Raw genomic sequence first — 27,705 nt, 5'->3', positions numbered from 1 at the left:
CGGTATTTCATATTTTACCATAGCTCAGCCCGTACACAGGCAAATCATATCCATAGCGCAGCCCGTACCCTGGCAAATCATATCTATAGCTCGGCTCGTACGCTGGAAAATCATATACATAGCTCAGCCCGTACGTTGGCAAATCATATCCATAGCTCGGCCTATAACGCCCCGAACCCTTAAACCCGGGTCCGGTGCGTTATACTTGATAAAATCCCTGATAATCCATAATTAACATATACGCAGCGAAAAACATAAATATAATCTCCCGATTATAATACCAGAGTTTTCTAAAATCTATCTATAATCCATAATAAATTTTCCATCACCTGCATATCCATAAATACATAACTCCCAAAACAATTCAGTATTTTCACAATCATTCCTTACTCAATAGCCTTAAAACATAAAAACATAAAACATAAATATTTACATTCCCCAAAATTAACATAGAAATATACCCTTTTCTTTTTCTATTTCCCAATAATGTTATAAAAACCTCGAGTTCTCAAAGCTTGACCTCGAGGATGTCCTGAAAAAAAAAATACATTTATATTCGGGTGAGACACATCTCAGTAAGGGAATAAACAATATATTAAAACAGTGTGTGGCCAACATGAGTTTATATATGACATATTATTTAACATTTGGAAATCGTTAACATAATTTCTGAAATCATTCCCTAAACCTAATCAAACACATGCAAATGTTTAACCCACAAGATTACCCGAGGATAAGGGTGATTACCCGCCCATACAAATAACACCCCTCTGCTATGATATTTAGGCAACCCAAAGGTCGCAACTAAAGCATACCAAGGCACTCACCTTACTCAGTAAGCCCTCAAGTGATAAATTGATCTCGTACTCACACAGTTCATACAAAAGTTTATCGGCAAAGGCCCTAAGGATAGGGAAATCTACCCGCCCATACAAGTAGGTTCCCTCTGCCCTAGTACGTTATGCGGCTACTGCCACATCTGTAGCTACTAGTGCACTCGCCTTACTCAGCAAGCCTTCAGGCGAAAGGTATGTCTCGCCCAATCGTAACATGTTCTATATACATACATACTTCAAATATCATAATATATCATTCTTTCTATCATTATTCAATCATACACATCTGTTCATATTCATGGCTTAACATTGCATTGCATTTCACTTTAAGTGACTCTTTCCTATTTTACATTGTTCACATTTCACATTTTATTTCCATTTCATTCATTTCCCTTTTCATTTCATTTCATTTCATACCCAGCATCTTTCAGCTGTTTTACCTAGCATATTTCAACTGTCATACATTTACCCAACATTTTTCAACCGTCACATTTACCCAGCCACTTTCAACTGTTTAACCCAGCATTTTTCAGCTGTCATACATTTACCCAACCACTTTCAGCTATTTCAACCAACATTTTTCAACTGTTACATATTTACTCAACCACTTTCAGTTGTTTTACCCAGCATATTTCAACTATTTTACCCAGCATATTTCAGCTGTTTTACCCAGCATATTTCAGCTGCTTACCCAGCATATTTCAACTGTTTACATGATTGCATTAACACACACAAGTAGCATATTTCATTTAACATTTTCATACTCAGTTCATTACCTGTATATCATGCATCTCATACATATAACATATTTTCACACAGCATTCCTATTTACTCATGCCACACAATTTAGCAGTAAAATTCAAACATTGCCTAAAAATAAGCCAACCCACAATTAACATTCATATACTAGAAAAATACTTTTAATTTCTTGCATAATTATTCTGAAAAAAATATTTCACTTTCATCAGTTCAATTTCGCATATACATATCTAATAAACAGTCTTAAATTCAGAAAAACATAATTTAAATAGTTGGCATTTTAAACCCATGCTCAAAACAGTTTTTCATTATAATTTCTACTCATGCCACACAAATTATGTTTTTCATATATCTAACATACCATCATTTTCAGCAGTATTTCCCAAATATATATCATATATAAATATATTTATTTTCCTAAAATCAAATACTGTAACAATATACATATTTTCATAAAATTATTAGCTTAGTTTATCCCCTTACCTGAGTCCTGAGAAGCCCCTAAAACAAACAGTCCCACACCCACAGGATTCCTCGTTCAACACCCTGAAAATGATATTTCCTAGAACTAAAGTTTAGTAGTACTATGCGTACTACACTTTCTACAACTGTCAAATAAGTAAATATTGAGTAAAAAGTCTTATTCTGGATTTGGAATGGTTTCCAACTCAACCCACCGACGATCTACTTCAGAAGACTTGCAGAGAACTTTCCCAGGAGCGTCGTGGTGGCCTCAAATCATTGATTCGGCGAGAATCTGGCCCGAGATTGTAGAGAGAAGGTAGGAGGGGCGTAGAGGAGAGAGAAAGAGAGATGTTTGCGCAAGATTTCGGCCAAAAATGAAAGTTGGCCCTATTTATACACTGAACTTCTTCGACGAGCCATGTCACCTCCTTGACAAGATCAACAGGAAATTTTTCGATGAACTCTCCCCTTCGTTGACGAAATTCGGAGTCGCCCAAAAGTTCTCTCGGTATTTTCTCGTCAACGATACATACCCTTGTCGACGAGACCCTATGTTATCCTTGTTGATGATTCCTCTGTATTCGTCGACGAGTCCTTGATTAAATTCCTCAGTTATTACTCTCAAAGTGCAATGTCGTCAACGAACGCTGCTGCCTCCTTCTGTTTCTATTTCCATTTCTATTTTCTCTTTCTCTGTTATTATTTAAAATACCATAATTTCTCCCAAGTCACTACAGTTAAGACTAACATTGATGATGTGAGTTCTAAGAGGAAAAGGAAGAGAAGAGTTGATAATGATGAAACTTTTGCAAACTTAGATAATGAGAGAGTTTGTTATCTTTCTAAGTAATGAGATGTATAGCTATATTAAATGCGATAGTTGTGCTATTGAAGATCCATCAATTGGACAGTTGTAGTTGAAGGTAGGCATAAGATCTAAATATGCCCGAGAAACACAAGCCAATTTATACAAATTGGCTTTGATCACATGCTAATCAAACTATTTTTGTTGTTGGGGACATTGGAAAAAAATGGGGAAAATCATTTTTGTTAGTTTATTGTGTTGGCTCCATTTGACAAGCTATTAATTATATACACACCACATATACATATGACCTTTATATGTTCTTTTAAGAAATCTTATTAGGGATGTTAATGAATGAAATAATTTGTTTTAGTAGTTTACTTTGATTTTTTTTATATATCGATTATTATTTTAGTTTTAAAAAAATTTCCCAATATTTTAGTAAGAATTATAAGTTCAAGGTTTTAAATATTACTATTTATAAGAAAATGTGAGTATCATTGCATGTATGTTATTTTTATGAAATGATTCATCCCTCAACGGATGTGTTGAATTTTTCATTTAGTTTGCCTAAAGTTTCAAAACTAATATATTGGGGAACCATTATGGTTATCTTTTTAACATTTTGTTGACATTAACTTTTCAAGCACATGCTTTATTCATTAGAAAAAAAAAATTGACAGTTATTTTCTCATAGTTTTAAAAAATAAATAGTCTAGTACATCATCAAAATAAATCTTACTAGACACATAAATGTATACGAGAACATGAATGTCAATTCCATCTTAGTGTTGTCCTATATAACTAAATAATAAAATGATGAGTATTCTATTCGGCACAAACAACAAATATATATTCATATGGAAAATATCTTTCATCCATACAAAAAGAAATAACTTTTGGTGAAATAACTTTTGGTCAAGCCATCTCCTGCCTATACTCCATGAAGACACATTCCGGGAGTGTTGGAAGTACACCTAACAAAATAGACAAAAATCCATTTATCCGAATCAAATTCGTCCTTCTTAAATCAATTCATAACTAATCCGCATATTAAATGAATCAGATATGATTTTAAAAATTTTTATCCACCCTTAAATGAGTCGGTTGAAGAGTTTCAAATTTTATCTGATAGATATCTACCAATCCATTAACAACTAAGACCTAAATCAATAAATAATTTCATATGTTTATGCTTATTAGGCATCAACCTAGTCAATACAAGTCCAATTGGTCAAGATTCAACCCCACACTTCCAACTCTCTCACACAAGCACTACTATATACACCTTCGAATCAGTCTTACATCCCCACTTGAACTCAAACCTAATACCCAATTCCCGTTATCAAAACAAAGCCTTAAATCCATAATCTTAAAAAATAAAAATATATATAATATATGATTAGTTATTAAATGTTTAACAATTTACTAAATTATAGTATTAAAATTACATCCAATTATTATATTTCAAAATAAATTATTTATCAAATGATAAAAAAATTATACTTGGAATGGGAATAACAACCATCCAATTATTCGATTTGAACAGTCATAAATCCATCACTTAATTGAGTCGAATATAAATTATAATTTTCTTATTCAATAATCCGCCGTTCCGATCTGTTTTGCCACATGTAGTTCAAAGTTTGAGTAATTTAGGTTGCTATCCAAGTTGGCCCCAATACTAGGGGTAGTGGAAAAGCAAAAGTAGTTCTCTCTCCAAATAAACAAAAATAAAATTGAAAAAACAAATTAATAAAGTAATATCTTTTTAATTTTATATCCAAATAAAAAATAAAATCCAACCAAATGAAGCCTACTGGGCGCATTTATTTCTCCAATACTTTACCTAAGAATGTCATCAATATACAAAAATAAATAAACAAATATACCAATTTCAAAAACATAAGAAGCCCCCGTCCATATTACAACTCTCTTTTGAAGGAGATACATGATGAGCATCCTGAACTATGCCGGGGGAAGAATCCCTTCTGCATTTGCAATATTAAGAAAAGAAAAATAATTTGAAACACAGTTATATACATAAATCACAAATGGATCTCACCCCTTCGACGATCGCGACTCTTTTCCACCAAGTGTTTGAATAATAGCTTCTAAAACTTTAATATCATTGTCTCTCCGGGAGATCTCTTCCTGCTTTGCACGTAACTCCTCCATGTGCAGCTCAAATACCTCTGCACCCATAAGAAACAGAATGTGGCATGCAATAAGAACTTTGCGCGAGGATCTTCACAGATTGTGGACCTAGCATTCTGCAAATGCAGAGATGATACCCATAATCATTCTGACCTCTCTCTCTCTCTCTCTCTTTCTCTCTGCGCATGCGACTCAGAAAATAAGGAAAATAGGGGAAAGAGCCCCTCTAGGCACCATGAAAGCATATCATCCTTGGAGAAATTACAAAAGGATCAGCCGCTCATGTGACTAGTGCCCAAGTGCTCGTCTCGTAGAACCCCTTGCCGCATCACAAGCACATGGGCGTCAAATGCATGGCCACTGGAAGGGCTGGTCCCTTTTTAATTTCTTCTAACTTTGTTAGAATCAATAAATGCCTCAAATTGATAATTCTACAGCTGTATCCTAAAATTAAGTGGTGCAAAATAAAGCTGTCTGTTTCAAAGAATACAACATACAATCCATAATGGATATATCATGAAACTCGAATTAGAATTACTACCCCAGTGTGTGTTTTATCCACATTTGGCAGTTAAAACAGCAATTGGTCAGATAGGGGGAAAAAGGGAGAATATTAGTGCACTTCAAAACTGATCATATGCTATTAATTAATCCTTCAAATCTGATCAGGCAAAATCCTGCTGTCTATTTATGATTAATCCTGCTAATATAATTCATGAACCATGCCCCCCAAACTCTTCTGGTTAAATGTCAGGGCTAGAGTTTTGGAGACTTTGGCTTTCCATTTGAAATAATACCTTGATATTTAAGTAGAGAAAGGTAGAAGGACGAACCCATTATCCGGGTGGATAAATCAAGTGTCCAAAGGGCCTTAGACACCATCCTTTAAAAAAAACATAATTCACGAACCATAAACCATTCGTCACAAAAACAATTTTAACAAAATCAGACATTCACCGGAAAATGCAAAGGAATCCTCTCAATTACACTAATTAAAATGTTGTGACAGAATCCTCCCAAATCAAAAAAATTATTATGTTAAAAATAATTGATTTATTAATGCATGTTAGCATTGGCTTTCACTGGAAGAGAGTTTGCACCGTACACAAGTAATAGTGGGCCCAAAGAGGTGAACCAGGTATCCTCCAAGAAGTTCAAGTGTGAATGGTGGCATGTGAAAACCAAATGGCTAGAGGGATTCCTCAAATCTAAAACTTAGGGAGATTTTAGAGAGAGAGAGAGAGTGCGTTAGTGAGGGGGTGGGGGTGGGGGTGGGGGGGGGGGGGGTTAAGGACCCCTGGATGCATGCTTAGGAGTATTTAACTTGTTTGATCACCAATTTACCTAAAATCTTAAGCTATTAGGTTGTAGGCCAACAATGAATGACAACCTTTAACACTGCCCGGCACATGCAGCCCAATAGCACGTGGGGAGATAAACACATAATAAATAACATCCATTACAGGGAATACAATATTGTTTTAAACACCACAAATAAAATGTGGGCAACGAGACTAAAACCCAAGACCTCCTCGTAACAAGCTCTAATACCATGTTAGTTTACCAAAAATCTTAAGCTATTAGGAAATAGGCTAAAGTGGCCAACAAAGCATATCAAGCTTTAACATAACTACTTATAAAAGAGGGGCAAATGGATGTAAGTCATCCTGCAATAAGAGAATGGTGTGTTTCATTTCAACCAATGAGAAAGTGGTGAGTTATCAAGCCAATAGCTACAATACATGGCAAGAGTGAGAGGAAAGAAAAAGGAACACATCACAAATGACATACGGCATGCACTTCAATAGTGTAGGAAAAGGCCGAAGGGGCCAAGAATCCCTTCGGCAAACCTTGATTGGAGCCCACTAATTCAAGAGTTACAAGACATTATAGAACATCCCATACTGAAATTGGTAGAGAGGCCACACTAAGTGTCTCCATGCAATCCTGGGTGCATGTCCTACTAGTTGACCTCTTGTAAAGGTGCAAACATGACATAATCAACAATTAATTATATAATCGTGCACATACAAGTTTAGTGGAGGTCGATCTCATAAGTTAGAAAACTAGTTATGCAGACAAAGAGTGGCGCACATATAATAATAGGATGTACATGAAGATGTTTAAAATACTAGTCGAAAGGGGAGGAGAGTTTGCTCTCTACAAAAGTCATGGATGTTCTAGGAAGGGATTAGAAAGGAGATCATGCAGTCTCTAAGAAATCCAAGCATGAATAGTGGCAGGGGAATGGGTTTTGATGGCTGGAGGGATTCCCGATGGAATCCAGAAGTTAGAGGATTCTATATGTATGTGTGTATGTGTGTGTGTGTGTGTGTGTGTGTGTGAGAGAGAGAGAGAGAGAGAGAGAGAGAGAGAGAGAGAGAAAGCGTTAAGCCCAGGTGAGTTCCACGGCTGCCACATGCAAAAGTCCATCCACCTTGGCAAGGCTAATGTTGATGGCATTAACATTGTTAGTGTGTGTGTGATGTTAAAAAGTGAGAGTTAGTAAAGGTATTATGGTCAATGGCATGTACTTTGACATATATTATAAATAGAGGGAGAGACATATCATTGTGATTAGGTCTTCCATTTTACCCAATTATTCAACATGTATCGGAGCATGATTCTGAGACCTAAATCCTAATTGTCACAGCCACCATCAAAAGCAAAGCCTAAAACCCTAAATCTGCTGCATGTATACCACTGCAGATGAATTCCCAGCAACAATATACTTTAGAGCTTCAACTTCTATATTGTTTTATTTGAAGTATTATTGATTCTAACGTGTACTAATCTGCTCTATTGAGGAGTAGTCTTTTGTACAAACAATCTTACTTTGTTCCTGTTTTTTTTTTTGACAATTCAGGGATTTGGAATCGTTGCCTAGCGAGAGGGTTGTTTTCGTTAGAGAGGCGAACTCCACCTTGAACAGAAAGAGGTTCGACTTCACCTGGTAACAAAGTTGGAAAGGAAATCCTCATAGCGGGTTGCTTGAGGCAAGAACATAGGCTGCGGCCAAACCTTGTAAAAATCCTGTGTTCAGCTCTTCTTCCCTTTCTCTTTTAAATTTCTGCAAGATATATCCTGCGTGCTTGATTTTATTTTCATTAAGAATTTGCTGAATATTGAAACTTGCTGAATATCTAATCTTGATAAATATTGAATCGTGCTGAATTTTGGATCTTGCTGAATGTTGATTGGTTGTGATTGAACATAGATCAGTTGTATGGTTGAGTTGTTAAACTAAAAATTCAGACAAGCATATAATTCTGAATTATTAAGTGAATAAGCTGAAATAAAGCTTTTGTAAATTAACTTTCAAATTAAAGCTTTAGTGCTGAAATAAAACACGTGAATTTACAGAAATTGGTTTTGAAGGAAAACATTATTCATAGCTGAAAATTTGATTTTAATATTGATTATACTATTGGAGCATAACTTGAATCGCTGAATTTGTTTTTCTTAAATACATCGTTGAGATTTGCTGTAAATCAAACTCTACCAAATTAATTAACTGAATATCTTGAAGTTTGATTTTGTATAATAAGTTTGGATTTCATATACAAATTTATATTCATATCTAGGACTCCCAATGGTATAGTACGGTCACTGCATAGATACATTGTGTATGTAATTGTTGAAGGTTAAAATAATCAAGGGTTAAAGTAAATACGAATTCTGCGAATAAATTTTAAATAACCCAATTCACCCCTCTCTTGGGAATACATCCTAATTTCAATAATGCTAAGGAGTACTTCAGTACTCAATTCACTACCTATATGACAAACTCTAGCATGATTCATCAATCATCTTGTGCCCACACTCCATAACAAAATGGAGTTGCGGGGCAGAAAAACAAGCATATTCTTGAAGTCACTCAAACCCTATTGTATCAAATGAACCAAAGTTTCTTAGAGTGGTGCTGTGCTCACCGCTTGCTCTCTTATCAATAAAATGTCATCTTCTGTCCTTGGTGGTACCCCATATTCAATTATCTTCCCTAAGGCTCCTTCGTTCTCCCTTCCTCATACATTTGGTTGTATGTCCTTTCATTAGTTAAATATAGGAAAGGATCAATTGGATCCTCATGCTATCAAATGCATTTTTCTGGTTTATTCCTATACTTAAAAAGGATATCAATGTTATAGCCTCACTATACATGGATTCTTGTCTCTGCTGATGTCACCTTTTTTGAGTCTACACCATTCTATTCTGATTCCTTGAGTTTTGCTGACCTTGATGAGTCCCTCCCTCGGCATAGCCTTCCCAATCCGAACTTATTTCTTTCATCTAGTTTTCCTACATCTTCATCCAGTTTGAGTCCTTGTTGCTTGGATTGTCCCAATCTGCAAATGTATAGACAAAGACTCAAGGGAGGAGAGCCTCCTCCAGCTTCCACTTTTATGCTTCCAATTCCCTCGTCAGCTGATCCTCTTCTCCAAGTGGTTGATCCTCCTATTGCTGTTCAAAAAGGTAAACACACTTGTACCCAACATCCAATCTCTAATATTGTTTCTTATAATTTCTTGTCACCCTCATAGAATTGTATTGTTAGTATCCTATCTTTCGTTGCTCTTCCCAAGTCTATTTTTGAAGTCTTGTCCCATTCTAGGTGGAGGAATGCAATGATAGAAGAGAAGCATGCTCTACAAGATAATGATACTTAGGAATTGGTACGTCTTTCACTCTTCCTCCTAATAAGTCTGTGATTGGTTGTCGTTGGGAGTACACTATGAAGGTCAATCCAAATGGTTCCATGGCTTGAATGAAGGCCCACCTTGTCACTAAGCGATATACTCAAGTGTATGATTTAGACTATTTGGAAACATTCTCCCACGTTGCCAAACTTGCCTCAGTATGTTTGCTCATCTCCTTAGCCACACTTATTACTAGCCTCTACACTAGTTAGATGTGAAGAATGCTTTCCTACATGCTGATCTTCAAGAGGGGGTCTATATGGAGCAACCAACTAGGTTTGTTGCTCAGGGGGAGTCAGACTTAGTGTGTTGGCTCAAGAAGTCACTATATGGTTTAAAATAGTCTCTGAGAGGTATTGTTTGGTTGCTTCAGTTTTGTAGTACTTGGTTTTGACCTTCAATGGTGTGCAGTAGATCATTCTGTATTTTATTGTCATACTCCATCCAGAAGGATTCTGCTTATTGTGGTATGTGGATGATATTATGATTATTGGCGATAATGATCAAGGTACTTAGAGCCTAAAGCATTTCCTGCAGTCTGAGTTTCAAAATAGAGCCTAAAGCATTTCCTGCAGTCTGAGTTTCAAATTAGAGCCTAAAGCATTTCCTGCAGACTGAGTTTCAAACAAAGGATTTAGGACCATTGAAATACTTCTTGAGTATAGAAGTATCGAGATATTGTACCAGAAACGACTTGTCATAAAGGAGGTATGTTCTTGATCTTTTAGCTGAGATTGGATTGTAGGGATTCAAACAGTAAGCTAGTGCCATATATAGGAGATTTGTTGCCCCAACCTAGGATGATACCAGAGACTTGTTGGAAAGCTGAATTATCTCACAGTTACTCAGCTAGGTATACCTTTTGCAACAAGTGTTATGAGTCAATTTCTTGATTTTCCAAGACAAGTCACTAGGATGCAGTAATTCGCATCTTGAGATATCTCAAAGGTGCACCTGGAAGAGGTCTTTTACATCAAGATTGAGGTCATACTCATATTCAAGGATATATTGATACAAATTGGGTTGGGTCACCTTCCAACTAAAGATCCACAATTAGGTACTATATCTTTGTTGGTGGAAATTTTGTTTCTTGCAAGAGTAAGAAACAATCTACGGTGGCCAGGTCAAGTGTTGAATCAAAGTATAGGTTCATGACTTGCACTACATGGGAACTTTTTTGGCTGAAGAACATATTGGAAGAACCGGTTAGTTTGGTTTTCCACATTCTTAGTCTATGGAGCTGATGTGTGATAATCAAGCTGCCATTCATATTGCATCCAACCCAATCTTCCATGAACGGATAAAACACATTGAAGTTGATTGCTATTTTGTTTGGACAAAACTACTGATGTGAAGTCTAATTTGCAACTTGCTAATTTATTTACTAAAGCCTTGGGGAACTAGAGATAGATGACCATAGCCCCGACCTTACCAACACCGGATTGCTCGTGTTAATTTCATTTGTAACAAGCTAGGACCATATTATATATATACTCCAACTTGAGGGGGAGTGTTGATTGTTATCCTATTCATTTAGCATTGTTAGTGCGTGAGTGTCATGTTAACAAGTGACTGTTAGTACCCTTATGGTCATTGGTATGCACTTTGACATATATTATAAATAAAGGAGATGAGTGGGTGAAGGTTACCTTAGTAGTAGTAGATTTTTTATCTTGCAACTCCTTGATGCATCCGTGTAGAAAGGTGATAGTCGCTTGATCCTCACCAAGAATGTGTGCTTGTCCTAAATCCCTCTCTCCAAAACAGTTTAGCACATCCTTCGTCGTGAACCAAAGCTCAATCCATGTTAGCATTTGTTATGGGTGCAAACACTCTTATGGTCAAGATACTTCATCATATGCTCATATCTTATTTTGGTGTCCAAATGCACTCAAAACTATAACATCTAGAGCCCTTGCCTATCTCAATCTCTCCTTACAATTAACAATTGGAATCCTAAGTAATGCAACGCACCTAATCTCTCCAATCAGTATATGTGGCCTCAAGCATGCTCAACTTGATGGTAAAGCGCAAAAGCTCCCCACCTTTCCACCCTAAAACGCAGTACTGAACTTTAGAACCTAACAATTCAAGCATGGCAATAGCCCTTGCCTTTTTGACATGTACCTTTATTCTTTTTACACTTCTACCAAAAGGAATCACTAAAGATTGTTTGATCCCCCTACCTTTCTCTATTTGGAGCAACTATGCATCGAATCAATAAGCATTTGTTACCACGCTATACTAATTGAGAAATATTTCTCATGTGACAAACCTCATGCGAGAAAGGTGATCTCTCTAACTCAAAATGTCTAAATCCCCTTCATCATCCTCATTTGCTTCTACACGTGATATGTCTATAAATGCTACAAATCCTGAAACCCAAATGAATAAGTAGGAAAGGAAAGGTGAGGAGGGTACTACTCCAAACAATTGGAACAAAAGGAAGACATTTAGAGAAGTGTACGCTATTTAGGTCTAAGTTTTCTAGACTGTTTTTGTGGAGCTTTGGTTTGAAAAATAAAAAGAAGAAAAAATTTTTAAAGAAACTCAGAGGAACCCTCAATGATTTTTTTTTCAAAAAAAAAAAAAAAAAAAAGCGACCACTTAAGTAGCACCATGTAGAGGAAGCTCCCTGTAAAAGCTAGCCCTTGTCAAGGCAAACCCTTGTGAGGACAAGCCCCACAAAAGCTTATTCCAACAAGAGTGAGCCCCTTTAAAAGTCAACTTCCCAAGAGCTAGCTCTCACAAGAACAAGACTTTGTGGAAATCAATCCATGTGAGAGCAAGCACCAAAAGGACTAGCCTCATAAGTCAATCCCCATGGGGGCCAACCTTACCAAAGCTGACCCATCATTAGATCTAGCCCATCACAAAGGAACAACCCATAATAGAAAACCCCATGCTATCTCGGAACTCCTCACAACACTTGATATTTCAAAATTATTTGATGCATTAGCTATTTCTTTTGCATTTAGTCAAAATAATTTTTTGTTAATCTACTTTGATTAGATTGTAAGTTGATCTCCTCTATTAGCTTCTTGCTCATTTCTGTTTACCGTCTTGAGCTCTCAACTTGAGGGTATGTTTGAGGTGTGTGTTTGAAGAGAATATCGTATACATATCTTCTATCCCTTCCCAATGGTTCTTTTATCTTTCCTACCATTTCGTGTTGTTGGTGGTATTAGCCTTTTTTTGGGAAACTTTGGGGTTACTTTGCTTTTGCTAAATTTCTTACTTTGCATTGACTTTTGTTTTGCATTTAAAAATTATTTATATAAGGGAATTTCTTTTGAAAATCTAAATGACATCTCGTACTAGGAGCTAAAAGTAAATGCATGAAATTGCTATTTTGCCCTAGATTATGAAATTCAACCACATTAAGCTTGCATGAGCCCAATTATGATTTAATTGTTAACTAATTTATGTTTGCACCCTTGTCGGTGGTCAAATTGGCAGCACACACCCCTAGAGATTGGTCAAGGAGACACGTGTCGGGGTCTCACCAATCCCAATCCTAGGATACTTAGAGAGTTTTCGCTTGGTGGGTTGGAACCAAGGTTCGTTATGCCGAGTCCTAACCTCCTCAGCATTTTCCTAGGCTGCTCAAGCATATGCCACGTGTTATTTGTCAAGTTTTCTGTTTCCTTTTCTCACCCTAACCACATGCAACCATTGCCCTAACTCATCAATATTCATTGTTTGAGAGATGACATGGCATTCTCTTATTGGAAAAATGATAATTCACACATGTTTCCCTCTCTCCACCCTTAATTTTTGGTTTATGCTAGCACTACAATCACTCCCAATCATAAGAACCCATTCGCTTGCCACTATTCACACTTAAGCTTGATGGAAGCTCCTTGGTTCTACTCTCTAGGCCCTCTCTAGAACTTCCCTTACTTATGTACAATGCTAACTCTTCTACCCTTTGAAGAAACCCCTCTATATCCTCTCATTATCAATGATTAAATATAGGTTTGTCCAAAGTGCACAATGCCACAAAGTGTTCTTATGGTTTAGACCATATCCAACCTGGAATCATATTCCTTAAGACAAACTTCTAATGGTCTATTTTTCAGCATTTGTATAAGAAGTTGAAAGTAGAAAATTAGCAAATGACATTTTGGTTATTTTTTTCAAAATTGGACATGGAAATGAAAACAATTTTCCACAACTACATGGGCCCTTAGAGATAGATCTCAAAATAAGAAATTTTGAGTAAAAAGGAATTCCAAAACTCAAAACAAGACCAAATATAACTCAAACAAAATAAATCCCAAAACGAATAGAAATGCCCTTAGCATATTAGGGCCTTATTTAGTTGTGGGAAATAGTCTTCAATTTTGCATTTTCATTTGTCCAAATAATTGCAAAAGTATCACCTTGTTTTCAATTTTTCTAAATTTGTATAATAAGTTGAAAGTAGAAAATTAGAGAGCAATTTGACATTTTAGTATTTATTTTCCTTGAAAATTGGACATGGAAAATGAAATTTGTTTTCGAAAACTACATAGGCCTTTAGAGATACCTCTCCAAATAAGAAATTTTGAGTAAAAAGGAATTTCTAAACTTAAAACAAGACTAAACTTAACCCCAACAAGACAAATCCCAAAATAAATTGCTACTTAGGGGTGGGAAAACGAGTCTTGACCCGACGGGTCACCCGTGACCCACCCAATAAAACGGGTTTGGGTTTATGAAAGCCAACCCGTTTATAAATGGGTCAACCCAAGTTCGGGTCGGGTCATCAGCCGGGTGACCCATTTATTTACCTATATATATACACATTTAACCAAACCCTAATTTCTTACCCAGTTTACACCCACTGCCCTCTGCCCCAGCACTGCACACCGCCCACACCCCAACCAAGATTTCATCTTCAATCTCCTCAGTTCTTCTTCCGGCAGCCCAGCACCGCAGCATTAGCACGCAGTCACCGCAGATCCTCTCGCCTCTCGCCAGTCCCCCTCCCTCTCACTCTCAGTCTCCCTCACCCTCAATCTCCCTCACCCTCAGTCCCTCTCACAATCTCACCCAGTCACCCTCAGTCTCCCCCTCCCTCTCACCCTCATTCCCTCTCACGATCTCACCCTCATTCCCTCAGCATCCCCCTCCCTCTCACGATCTCTCATCTCACCCTCAATCTCCCCCACTCTCTCACTCTCAGTCTCCCTCTCGAGTCTCGGCTTCACTCTCTAAGTCTCAAACCTCAATCTCCCTCTCTCGGCTCTCTCAGTCCGTCTCCAATCTCCATCTGCATTTTTTTTTTTTTACATTTTACGTTTTTTTTTAAAATTTAATAAATAAAATAAGAGTATTTTTCTTTAAAAAATAAATTTAAAAAATTAAAATATATAATTATTTTTTAAACGGGTAACCCATGACCCGCCCGTTTATTAAATGGGCAGGTTAGGGTTTACATGGCTGTGACCCATTTAACATCAATCCGTTTACGACCCGAGCTCGACCCATTTGTAACCCGCCTGAACCCGGCCCATGAACCCATTTTGCCACCCCTATTGCTACTTGTACAAACCTGGATATCAAACAACCCCACTACTTAGAATTACCAAAATACCCTAAATAGACTCAAGAAAATTATCAAGAAATAAAGAACTAACAAATCGTCCACACTATGAAGTGCAGTTTTTCCATGATCAAAATCTCTTTTTTGGTTGGTGTGGGGCTTACTAGCTTCATTTTTTGGCTTATCAAAAACTAGAAACTACTATATAGTGTTGCTAAGGGCCTGTTTGGTATCGTTGTTGTCATCTGTTTTTTGTTTCTGTTTTACACAACAAAAAAGTAGATTATTAAAACGCGTTTGTTTCTATTGTCAATTTTTTGTTTCTATTGTCGGTTTTCAGCTGTTTTCCAAAAAACAAAAGACCAGATTTTATGATTTTCGGTTGTTTTGACAACCTATATTCAGTTTTTTTAATATCCATAAATAGTTTTTTTGGATTAAATTATTCATTTTATACACTTTTAAATTAAAATCAAAATTAATGACCAAATGAATTTAAATATAATTAAAATAAAAATATACATAAATTTCAAAAAAATAAAAATAAATCCAATTACAAAATAATTTTACTATTTTTCAATTGTCATGTCCAATAAAATTTTTATTGTAAAGTAAATTTTGAAAGTAGAACAATTAAGTAAAATAATTATTATAAATTTTATTTTTATCATAGTAATTTTTTTAATGCGTATTATTTGTAATTTTATTATATTAATCATATTTTCAAAATATTTTGATTTAAAGATGAAAATGATCATTTTTTTAACTAAATTTTTTATTTGCATTAATTTTATAAATGTTAACCAAACACGTTGTTGGTTTCTAGTTTTTAGTTTCTATTTTTGGTTTTTGGTTTTTGTTTCTCTAAAATTTTATAGTAATACCAAACGACCTTTAAGTCAATGCCATGAAAATTTCTATAATAAGAGGGCAAAAACCATCAAGCACTAGGGTGAGAACTTTGAAAGCCAAATCCGCCGAGGAGTTTCAATCTTTATGAATATGCCTTAGTGGAGCAATTCCAAAAGCTATTAAGCAGATCTCAGCACTTTTGAATAATTATGCTTCAAGATGATTTATCATTTTCTTGATGTTGAAGCACTTGAACTGTAAAAGAAGAATCAAAAACCAGATTCCAATTCAAATTTCCCAAACCCCAACCTCTAAGCAATAACAAGGCTTGCATAATAGCCCAAAGTTCTGCAACATAACTAGAGCTATAAAGATGCCAATTTTATAATGGAAACCCATTACGCAGAACTCCTTCAAAAATAGAGGAAGATCTTTGGAAAAAGTTTGTCAAATAGTGGGATACACACAACTTTACCTGATAGTTGTATCCTTGGCATGAATAGCTTAAGCGGTTGCTGAAACTTGGAAGAGGTTCTAAAACATTACAAGGTGAGCCTTTGGATGGGAAATATGGATGGGCTTGAACATTTTGTGAAGAGAGCTCAAATCAATGGTTTCTTGAATGTGAAGCAAATGAACTAAATAGCTGAATCAGATTTTAATTCAATTTCTCCAAACCCTAACCTCCAAGCCACTATTAGGCCTTGCATGATAGCTCAAGCTTGGAACTTCTATGCTGATTTTATAATGGAAACCTACCTCCCAATGCCCACTCAAAATAGTGGGCAATCATTAAAAAGAGACAATAACGCTTGGACACGCATCCACACCCAATACCTCTGCCTCAAGTCCGTGTTGCACAAGTGGTGGTTGAAAGAGGTTCAACTGAGTTATAAGGTGGCTTTTAGAAGACAATTATGGATGAATGCAAGTATTTGTAAAGAGAACTCAACTCAAGGTAGAAGAAAAGAAGGCTGCCAATGAAATTTTATAAGATATTAGGAAAGAAAAAGGCATCTTTCATGGGGGATTTACTCATTTTTTGGAATAGTGGTGGGCTCAAGTGAGAGATTGTATGGTACGGCTCTGCAAGTAGTTTAATGGGAATGAGGTTATAACTAGGAAATTATGGGCCTATTTAGTAGTGGAAAACAGTTTTCATTTTCCACCTTTGTTTCTAATTTTAAATATTTGCATTTTTTATCTTTTCCAAGTTTTCCATATAAATGTCGGGAAAATGGAAAATAAGGTGACATTTCATAATTACTTAGAAAATTAGTAATGCAAAATGAAAACTGTTTTCTACAACTAACAAGCCCTTATGATTGGGAAATGGAAATGGGAGAGGGAGTAGGATCATATTATTTGGAGCATAGTTGCTAGAATTTTATGATTCATGATTCGATTCATATGATTTGTATCAATTCCACACCAAATCGATTCAAATCTTACTAGCAAATCTAAAATCAATTAAATTATTGTCGAATCTATCTATTCACCTCATGAATCTAGCGAATCAATCCGAAATTATAGACTCACATGACCCTAGATGCATTATATATTGACACGTCCAATCGGCCCCATTTTTTTTAGTTGCTTTTCTTTTACACAATTACCTTCCATTCCTCATCTACGTCAGTTTTTTGTCTAAAAAAGAGGAGAAAATAGAACTTTAGGTCTTATGTTGCCTTCACAAAACCATTCTTCACTCTTGGAGTATAGTGCCCTACCATTGAGAAGTATGGATGGAACACACATCGGCTAAGGTGTTACTCACGATTTATTATGTCATTAAGATTTAAAATTTTTTTTTTTTTTTTTTTTTTGTATTTTGATCATTTATGATCTTTTTTTAAAGTTAATTATTTTTTTATTTTTAATTCAAGAAAGAACATGCATAAAGTGTCTTTTTTTTAATTGGATAAACACCAAAAGTTAGGTTTTCTTATTATTTTTCCTAGATTCCTTCCCTAAAACAGTGTAATGTTCATTTTTTAAATTAACATTTCTTGACCCATTCCCTTACATTTCATTTGTCTAGGAAAGCATACGCATGAAATATTATTTTTTTTATTGTCAAAAAATAAACGTATAGTACTATTTTTCTTGTTGTTCACATATCAATATCTGCATGTCATTTAGAATTGATCTTGAAAATTTGTAGCAAAATCTTACAATTCGATTTGATTCTTGAGTCACGATTCCCAAAATTGGAATTTCGATTCACAATTAAAATCTCAATTTGACAACTATGATTTGGAGTAAGAATGACAAAGGGAAATCCTTCATCAAATCTTGTTTTGTGGATTTGATCATCGACATGTTACATCTAACATGTAAAGAAATAGCAAAACTGGAAGTATGTTTGTTTGTACACCGCAGCGAACTAATGGATCTGTGCACTATGATCTTTGCAAAAATGTATTTAAAATGCAACCACCTTCTGATGCACTTAGGATAAAAAAATAGAAAAATCTATGAAGAGCTAGCAGAGACGCTGACTGCAAAATTGAAAGTGATATCTTGAAAACACTACTTATGATACCCTCCAGAGAATTCACGAGTTTGAATTTCCCGCTTAGACACTTTCAAATTTCAATTTGCTTTTGTTTATTGTACCATGTGCACAGCTACGTAGCTTGCATTCCAGAAATTAAAAAATGTGCATTATTTCTTTAAATATCAATCCATAAAAGAAAAAAAAATCTTGTTAACACAGGTTGTATCATTAAATGCAAATGAAGTAATTATCATGATATGACCCAACAAGTTCCCCTGTGTGAAGAATGCAAGAGAGGATGATTAAAACAATAATAAAGCATGCCCCCTCACCATAGCGTAACAGTGATTCTTGGTGGTTAACTGAAGCAAGATTTCTTGTAGATTTTATCATGGAGACTAGAAAAAGAAATGACTCAGTCTGAACATACTTGTTGTGTTTTCAAGCTCTCTGGAGACCTCCTGTACATGTAATTCAGCAGCTTTTTGTGCAGCCTCAGCCTGTCGTTTTTCTGAACGAGCACGAGCAGCAGCTGTAATAGCAGCATCAAGTTCACGTTCCAAAGTCTCTACCCTTTGTTCAAGAACCTGCATTCAAAAAAAGAGCTTGTTTGTACACCTTCTTTGGTGCTGCCTCAATAATGTTTTCAGGACTAAGCAGCGAATGATGAGAGGACCACATACTAGCAAAGCATGGCAACCAAAATCATGCATTAAATTTCGGTTAATAACCCATCTTGTTATCTAAATTCTTTAAATAGCATTCTCCATTAAATTTATTTAGGATATTAAATTGATTAATTTTCTAAAAATAATTAAAACTACTCCAGATAAAAAATCTTGGATCTAGCTGCTCCTCACTTACAACCATGCATATTTGTCTCTCTATTGAACCATATCCAGATTTCATGAAATTCAGTTGACCAAACTGTTCCCAAGGAAACAGATGGATAGGAAAAAGGGGGGGGGGGGAGAGAGAGAGAGAGAAGAGAGACAGCATAAACCAAAATTTTTTCAATATTCCACCATTTTTTTCTTGAGCTTCTCCTAATTTTTTAGTATGTTCTACTGCCATTCAGGAATGTAATGGTTTTCTACAGGACTCAGGCACATCATTGTACAATTTGAACAACATGAGATTTTTTTTTTTCATACAAAAAAGAAGAGATTTCATTCAAGAAGAAAGAATTAGGAAAAAGAAGAATAAGAAATCCTCCTATGAAGGAAAAAAAAAAAAAAAAAACTAAAAGCAAAAAAACAATGCCTTCCAAAAACAGAGAGCCTTTTAAAACAGCCAACTGCAAGAAACCACAGTGAAGCCAAATAATGAATCCTGTCCAATAGCAAGGAACACATCATCTTATTTTCCGTAGCCATACGTGCATTCCATTCCAAACAAATCCCCAAACATCAAATGTGAGGATATTCTTAATTTTTCAGTATGTAATTCATTCAACCAGTACAGCAACCCCAACCCACCTTTAGCACTTGAGCAGTTGACCTGGGCCGACAGTGGACGATGGAGGAGAAAAGCTCAGGAAGACAACCAAGTGCCTGGTTAGTTGTGGAAAATGGTGTTCATTTTCCATTTCCAATTTTTAAAATAATTATAAAAATGCTATATTGTCTTCCAAGTTTTCCAAGATTTATACAGGAAACGTAGAAAACAATAAAATTATGATTTTTCCAACTTTCCTATAGAAATTTGGAAAACTAGAAACCGAGGCAGCATTCTATAATTATTTGGAAAACTGAAAAATGGAAAATAAAACAGTCATCCACAAGTGAAAAAGGCCTAAGTTTTGAAAATTTGGGGAAAATATTCTGCATTTTTATGGGGATTAAGTTAATTCGTTTTTATTTGCTTGGTAATCAAGTTAGGGCTTGATTAGGTTAACTCCTAGATGAATTTGATTCAATTTCTTATTTTTCTGTCCAACATGCTTGTATAAGAGCTACTCTGTTAGGCTTTTTTGAGTTTTCTGCTTGAGCACTCTCTTTGAGAAAGAGCCATCTATTTGTTTTAGGACTTCTAACATAGAAATGAAATAAAATTTGTTTTAAGGACATAATATTCTGAAAATAAAGTAAATTTCAGATAAAGCAGAGCAAATAAATAATTAGCTCCTCCAACCTTTTGAAACTAAGGACTTGTTTGGCTTTGGAAAGCATTTTCCATTTTTAGCTGTCCAAAAAATTATAAAAATTTCAGTTTATTTTTAAATTTTTAAATATTCATATAAAAAAAGGGTAGAAAACAAAGACTTTGTTTAAATGTACAAAACAATTTTTCATTTATTATTTTTAGATTTTATGTTTTCCAATTTTTTAAATTTAATATAAGGTAATATTTGGAATCATGTTTTGGGGCTTGAATTTGTATTTGTGTGGATTTAAAAGAAATTTTATACATAATCCACATAAATTAATGTTCAAGATCCAAATCCCATGCTCCAATATGCAAAGCAAGAGTCAGAAATCCAGAAAAAATAATGAAAAGATGTTTTCCAACTTTTCTATATAAATTTAAAAAATTGAAAAATTAGGTGGCATTTTTTTTTAATTATTTGAATAATTTAAAATAAAAAATAAAACTATTTTCACGAGCAAATAGTGCCAAAATCGTTTACTGTTATTCATTAATTTCATACCAATGTTACAAAAATGAAAAATTATCTAATTTTTTTAAATTTTTTGGAAAACTAAAATGGAAAATGAAAATTGTTCCATAACTAAACGGACCCTAAATATGTTGGGTTTGTGGCTCATATTTTGAGTGGAACGCATGCACCAGGGAAGCATCATGAAGCAAAGAACAAGAAAGAAGTTTGCAAGAAGAAACCATTGTCGGTTTGGGCGACGGTTTGCTCGACAGATTTAGCATTGAGGGATAACCGTCGTCGATTTGGGGGACGGTTTGCTCGACGAATTCAGCATCAAGGGATAACCTTCGACGGTTTCACTATAACCGTCAACGGCTTCAGAAAGACTACAGGGAATTGCTCTCAGCTTCAAACTGTTGATGGTTTGGCTGAAACCATCAACGGTTTCGTTCGACACAGGTCACGGAATTTGAATTTGGAGATCAATAGATTGGAAGAATAGGAGGATTTTTCTCCGAGGATTGCTACAAGAATAATTTAGATAGGTTCTAAGGTTCCTGTACACTTAGGGGTTCGTATATAATCATATTTTGCAACCCTAATTGTAAGTTTGACATTATTGATAGTGAAAATTCAGTTGCTGCTCCCGTGGATGTAGGCAAATTGCTGAACCACGTAAATCTTGTGTCTTTGATTATTGCTTTCGTTGATTCTTTTTGTGAGTGATTGCTTGTTTCATATTGTTCATCATTGAGTACTTGCATTGCTTGTTCCATGATTGATTCGAGTTTGTGTGAGGTTTCCGCTGCGCACTCCACATCACCAATTGGTATCAGAGTTATTGGTTCACAATGTCTGGGATCCCTTCGATGAAGTTCGATGTTAATAAGTTCGATGGAACATGAAATTTTAGACTTTGGTAGAAAAGGGTGAATGGCTTGCTAGTGCAGCATGGTATGGCGAAGGCTCTACACGGAAAGAAGTCAGAAGGCGTGGACAACACGAGTTGAAAGGAGCTGAAAGCAAAAGTTGTGTCCACTATCCGGCATTTTCTGGCCGATGACGTGATGTATCACACCATGGATAAGGAATCACTAGTAGCGGTTTGACTAAAACTAGAGAGCCGGTACATGTCCAATTCATTGACGAACAAGTTGTATCTTAAGCAAAAACTATATTGGCTTAAGATGACAGAGGATTTAGACTTGACTCAAGACATCAACACGTTCAATCAAATCATTAGTGATCTGAAGTGAATTGATGTAAAGTTCAAGGAAAAGGACAAAGCATTGATGCTGCTTAATTCCCTACCTAAGTCTCCTATATACGAGAATCTGGTCACGAATCTGACTTGGGAAAAAGAAACCCTAGAGTTGGAGGACATCATGAGTGCATTGTTGGATTTCCATCAGAGAAAGAAGGCCAGCGATGAAGGTTCACAAGGTGAAGAGCTCGTGGCGAAGGGGAATCAGGATCGTGGGAGAGGCAAGTTCCGGGGTGGATAGAGCAACCATAGGGCTCGATCCAAATCCAGGAAGAGGAAAGACATGCGATGTTTAAAGTGCAGTAAAAAGGGGCAAATAAAACCCGAGTGTCCGGATGCTGAAAGCAAAGAAAGGTCATCAAACACAGCGAATGTAGTAGAAGAATGAGACTTTGGGAGTGGTGATGGTGATATGCTCTTAGTTTCATCTAGATCGAATGAGCTCATAGATTCTTGGATCTTGAACTCAGCGTGTTCTTATCATGTGACGCCCAACAAGGACTGGTTCACTACGTACATATTGGTGAGTTCTGGTTCTGTTCTAATGGGGAATGATGTTATGTGCAAAATTGTCGAGACGGGGAATATCAAAATCAAGATATATGAGGGTATGTTGAGGATGATATGTGATGTGACCATGTGAGGCACATACCGGAGTTTAGGAAAAATATGCTTTCATTAGACACCTTGGATTGTAACGAGTTTAGCTACAAATATGAAGGTGGAGTAGTGAAGGTGAGCAAGGGCGTTCTAACCATGATGAAGGGGAATAGAGTGCTGGGGAATATATACACACTGCTGGGCACTACGGTTGTAGGTGAAGCTGCAGCCGCAGAATTTGAGTCTGACAGTACTGTTTTGTGGCATATACGTTTAGGGCATATAGGTCAGTGTGGAATGAAGGGACTTCACAAAAGAAATCTTTTGAAGGGGGTCAAATCATATAAGTTGGATTTGTGCATGTATTGTGTGTTTGGAAAGCAAAATAGGGTTCAGTTCATGACAGCCACGCACAAGACGAAGGGAATACCGAACTACATTCATTTGGACGTTTGGGGACCGGTGAGAGTGGCGTCACGAGGGGGGCATGTGTATTTCGTGAGTTTCATCAATGATTACTCACGGAAGGTCTGGGTTTACTTCATGCGGCACAAGTCGGAGACGTTTGCCAAGTTTAAACTGTGGAAAGTTGAGGTGGAAAACCAGACGGGAGAAAGATTAAGTTCCTTAGGACAGACAATGGAACCAAGTACGCAAATTCGAGTTTCAAGAGTTCTGCAAGCAACATGGCATAAGGAGGCATTTTACAATACGCCAGATAACACAACAAAATGGTGTGGCGAAAAAGATGAACCGAACCCTAGTTGAGAGGGCTTGGTGTCTCAGGTTGAATGTTGGGCTCGCAATGAGTTTCCAGGCCGAGGCGGTTAGTATGGCTTGTTTCTTGGTAAATAAATTACTAAGGGCATCACAAGATAGGAAAGTTTTTGAGGAGGTGTGGACAGGTAACGAGGTAGACTACTCTGGATTAAGAGTATTTTGGTGTCTAGCCTATGCGCACATTCCTGGTGAGGAGAGATCAAAACTTGAGGCGAAATCTACACGATGCATCTTTCGGGGATATCAGAAAGGCATGAAAGGGTTCAAACTATGGGATCCAATGGCAAAAAAAGTGGTGATTAGTAAAGAAGTGGTTTTCGATGAGAAAATCATATTGTGTCATACTCAGGAAGAAGAAGAGAAACAAGTGCCACAAAATCGCAGCAGCAACGAGCATGCGATCTAGGTGGAGTTGGAGACTCAAGGCAGAAATGCAGGAAGTTCTAACTCGAGAGATCAGCCAGCGATGTAGGTGGAATCAGAAACTCAAGGTGGAGATGACGATGTTTAGAACACATGGATTTCTAACTCGAATGACCACCAGCCGCGTCGCAGCATAGCTGTAGATAGACCGAGACACATCGTCAGGCCACCCCCCAAGTATGGTTTTGACGATTTGGTGTCTTATGCGCTTATCACTAGCAGCGGGGATCCTACTACCTTTCAAGAGGCCGTGCACAGTCCGAAGAAAGATAGCTGGATGGGCGCTATGGTGGAGGAAATGGAGTTGTTGTATACTAGGAATCGAGCGATTGGATGCAAGTGGATATACAGGAAGAAAGAAGCAGTTTCATAAAGGGAAAAAGAGAAGTACACGGCTCGCTTGGTAGTAAAGGGATACTCGCAGAGGAAGGGAGTAGATTATGATGAAATCTTCTCCCCTTTGATCAAACACACTTCCATCAGGATAGTGTTGGGACTGGTGCCGCAACATGACATGCATCTGGAGTAGATGGACGTAAAGACGGCGTTCCTCCATGTGATCTAGAGGAGTTGATTTACATGACATAGCCCGAAGGGTTTGGCCAACCTGGACAGGAGCACTTAATCTGCAAACTGAAAAAGTCACTTTACGAGTCAAATCAATCTCTGAGGCAGTGATATAAAAGGTTTGATGCCTATAAGATCCGTATTTGCTACATGAGGTGTGAGTACGATTGTTGCGCCTATGTGAGGAGTCTTGAGGACGGGTCTCTTATATTTATGTTCCTGTATGTTGACGACATGCTGATTGTTGCTAAAAACATAATTGAGGTAAATCAGTTGAAGATTCTGTTAGGAAAAGAGTTCGACATGAAAGACTTGGGTGCAAGCAAGAGGATACTTGGCATGGAAATTTGCAGGGACAGAACTGTAAAGAGATTATGGTTATCTCAGGGCAGCTATGTGGAGAAGGCGCTAGAGAGGTTTAGCGGCTAATGCTAAATCGGTGAGCACACCATTGGCGAGTCATTTTAGGTTGTCTACCACCCAATGCCCAAAGACAGACGATGAGGTTCGTGATATATTGAAGGTCCCCTATGCTAGTATAGTGGGGTGTCTGATGTATGCCATGGTGTGTATGAGGCCGAACCCGGAAAATGCTGTCAGCATGGTGAGCAAGTTTTTTTCGAATTTGGGTCGACAGCATTGGGATGCGGCCAAGTGGATTCTCAGGTACTTGAGGGGTACAATCGGATATGGCATCATGTTCAGTAGACAATAGAGGGATCCATTAGTGGTAGGGTACGTGGATGCTGACTACACAGGAAACTTGGATGACAGGAGGTCTACCACAGGGTACGTATTTACCCTTATAGGAGGACCTATTTGTTGGAGGTCTATGGTGCTGTCACTCGTTATCTTATCTACTACTGAGTCGGAGGACATGGCAGTGGCTGAGGCTGCCAAGGAAGCATTGTGGCTCATAGGATTGGTCAGGGAGTTGAGTATCCAACAAGGTGGAATTCAGCTCCAGTGTGATAGTCAGAGTGTCATCTACTAGGCGAAAAATCAGGTGTATTATGTGAGGACAAAGCATATTGACGTGCGATTTCACAAGATCAGGAAACTGATTGCTTTAGATAAACTTCTACTTGAGAAGGTTCACATGTCTGACAATGCAGCTGATATGCTGACGAAACCGGTTACAACAGACAAGTTCAAGCATTGCTTGGACTTGATCAATGTCTCTTGGTGCTAGACGGAAAACAGCCCCAATCTACTGTCCCAGGAGGAGCAGCGGTTATACTTTCATTTTTCTCCTAAGTGGTGAATATTCGTCAAGGTAGAGATTATTGGGTTTGTGACTTATATTTTGAGTGGAACATGCACCGAGAAAGCATCGTGAAGCAAAGAAAGGGAGAAGTTTGCAGGAAAAAACCGTCATCGATTTGAGCGATGGTTTGCTCGACGGATTTAGCATCGAGGGATAACTATCGACGGTTTCAGACAGATTGCAGGGAATTGCTCTCAACTTCAAACCGTCAACGGTTTCTTTCGGCGCAGGTTACGGAATTTAAATTTGGAGATCAGTAGATTGGGGGGATAGGAGGATTTTCCTCTGAGGATTGCTACGGGGATGATTTAGATAGGTTCTAAGGTTCATGTACGCTTAGGGGTTCGTATATAATCATATTTTGTAACCCTAATTGTAAGCTTGACATTATTGATAATGAAAGTTTAGTTGCTGCTCCCGTGGATGTAGGCAAATTGTCAAACCACGTAAATATTATGTCTTTGATTATTGTTGTCGTTGATTCTCTATGAGTGATTGCTTGTTTCGTATTGTTCATCATTCACTATTTGCATTACTTGTTCCGTGCTAGATTCGAGTTTGTGTGAGGTTTCCGCTGTGCAGTTGACATCAACAAAACATTTTTGCACTTCAATCCAAAATAGCTTGAAAGAAAATAACCGACCATGAACGTGAAAATTGCAGAAGAGACTGTGAAATGTATAAATTTTGATGGCGTACTAAATAAACACCATAACTTTGTAGTAGCACAACATACTAAAAAGGCACAGCAAAAGGCATTTATGTACGCTCAAGACAAAACTGAACTTCCATAATTTGATGAAAAGGGACAACAAAAACAATTGTCGAGCCTAGTGATGGTGGACATAGAGTCACCAGAATCGATTAATATCCTTTCAATCCAAATTTGAAGGAAAATATACAGCAACTCACTCAAAAATACATAGCTCAAATCCATTAAAAAGAACAACCATCAACACATTCTACGACAAAATAAACTTACAAAAAGGAGCTGCCATCCAAAAAACAAATCGATTGACAGATGCCATCAAGAACAAAATCAAGGAGAACGGTGAAATAGAGTATATGCCGACCTTGATGGTACGGGCTTGCTCTGAGCTCAGAGAGGCTTTGGCATAGGTCTCTTCGTCCACAAATACAGCTTTCTTCATGAGTAGCTTTTGCAGAGAGTCGAGATTAGAAGCCATTTCCGAAAGGTTCGCGATGGCTGAGCTCCATCTCTCGCTTCCCTTGCCCTTCTCCTCCATCGCCTCCCGCTGCATTTTGAGTGATCGCGTGCAGCAATATTGGGGAAATCGGCGTGGAGTTTGGACTTGGGTCTCATTGTTACCCTATTTGGGAGCAGTTTAAAAAAAAAAAAAAACGTTTATATTGCTTATGATTTAAAATAAATATTTTTATAAAAAAATGTGATAACCATCTGTTAATTTAAATTAATTTTAAAAATTAAAAATACAAATTTAATTAGTAGTATTGTTTTAATATAAATTAATATGATAATTATATGTTATAAATATAAATTAAGCACAAGATTATAGTAATAAAATGTAATATTATATTATTTTTACATAAAAACATTTAAAAATTAATTAAAAATAATA

At 36.7% G+C, this 27,705-nt stretch overlaps 1 protein-coding gene across 2 annotated transcripts; it reads right to left on the bottom strand.

The window, feature by feature from the left end:
- Positions 1-338: 338 nt before the first annotated feature.
- Positions 339-27,447, bottom strand: LOC131163801 (uncharacterized). Of its 2 annotated transcripts, none has more exons than XM_058120558.1 (4): positions 27,178-27,428; positions 19,032-19,188; positions 4,931-5,060; positions 339-532 (listed from the first exon to the last, which is right to left on the bottom strand). In XM_058120558.1, exons 1-4 carry the CDS (start codon positions 27,364-27,366, stop codon positions 490-492), a joined length of 519 nt encoding a protein of 172 aa, XP_057976541.1. In that variant the 5' UTR covers positions 27,367-27,428; the 3' UTR covers positions 339-489. The 2 variants fall into 2 exon arrangements, with proteins under 2 accessions (XP_057976541.1, XP_057976540.1); XM_058120557.1 differs by lacking the exon at positions 339-532 and adding an exon at positions 3,589-3,842 and having other exon boundaries at positions 27,178-27,447.
- Between the last annotated feature and the right edge of the window lie 258 nt (positions 27,448-27,705).

The sequence above is a fragment of the Malania oleifera genome, chromosome 9 (genome assembly GCF_029873635.1).
Source record: "Malania oleifera isolate guangnan ecotype guangnan chromosome 9, ASM2987363v1, whole genome shotgun sequence".
NCBI classification, from domain to species: Eukaryota; Viridiplantae; Streptophyta; class Magnoliopsida; order Santalales; family Ximeniaceae; genus Malania; species Malania oleifera.
This window is presented reverse-complemented; position numbering and strand designations above follow the sequence as displayed.

Bases quoted from the DNA above. Each gene is read 5' to 3' on its own strand.
- LOC131163801 (XM_058120557.1), bottom strand. From the start codon at position 27,366: ATGCAGCGGGAGGCGATGGAGGAGAAGGGCAAGGGAAGCGAGAGATGG. The intron at 19,189-27,177 runs GTCGGCATATAC...TTTTGAATGCAG, and splicing joins AGCAAGCCCGTACCATCAAG to GTTCTTGAACAAAGGGTAGA. The intron at 5,061-19,031 runs GTATGTTCAGAC...TTATGGGTGCAG, and splicing joins AGAGCTTGAAAACACAACAA to AGGTATTTGAGCTGCACATG.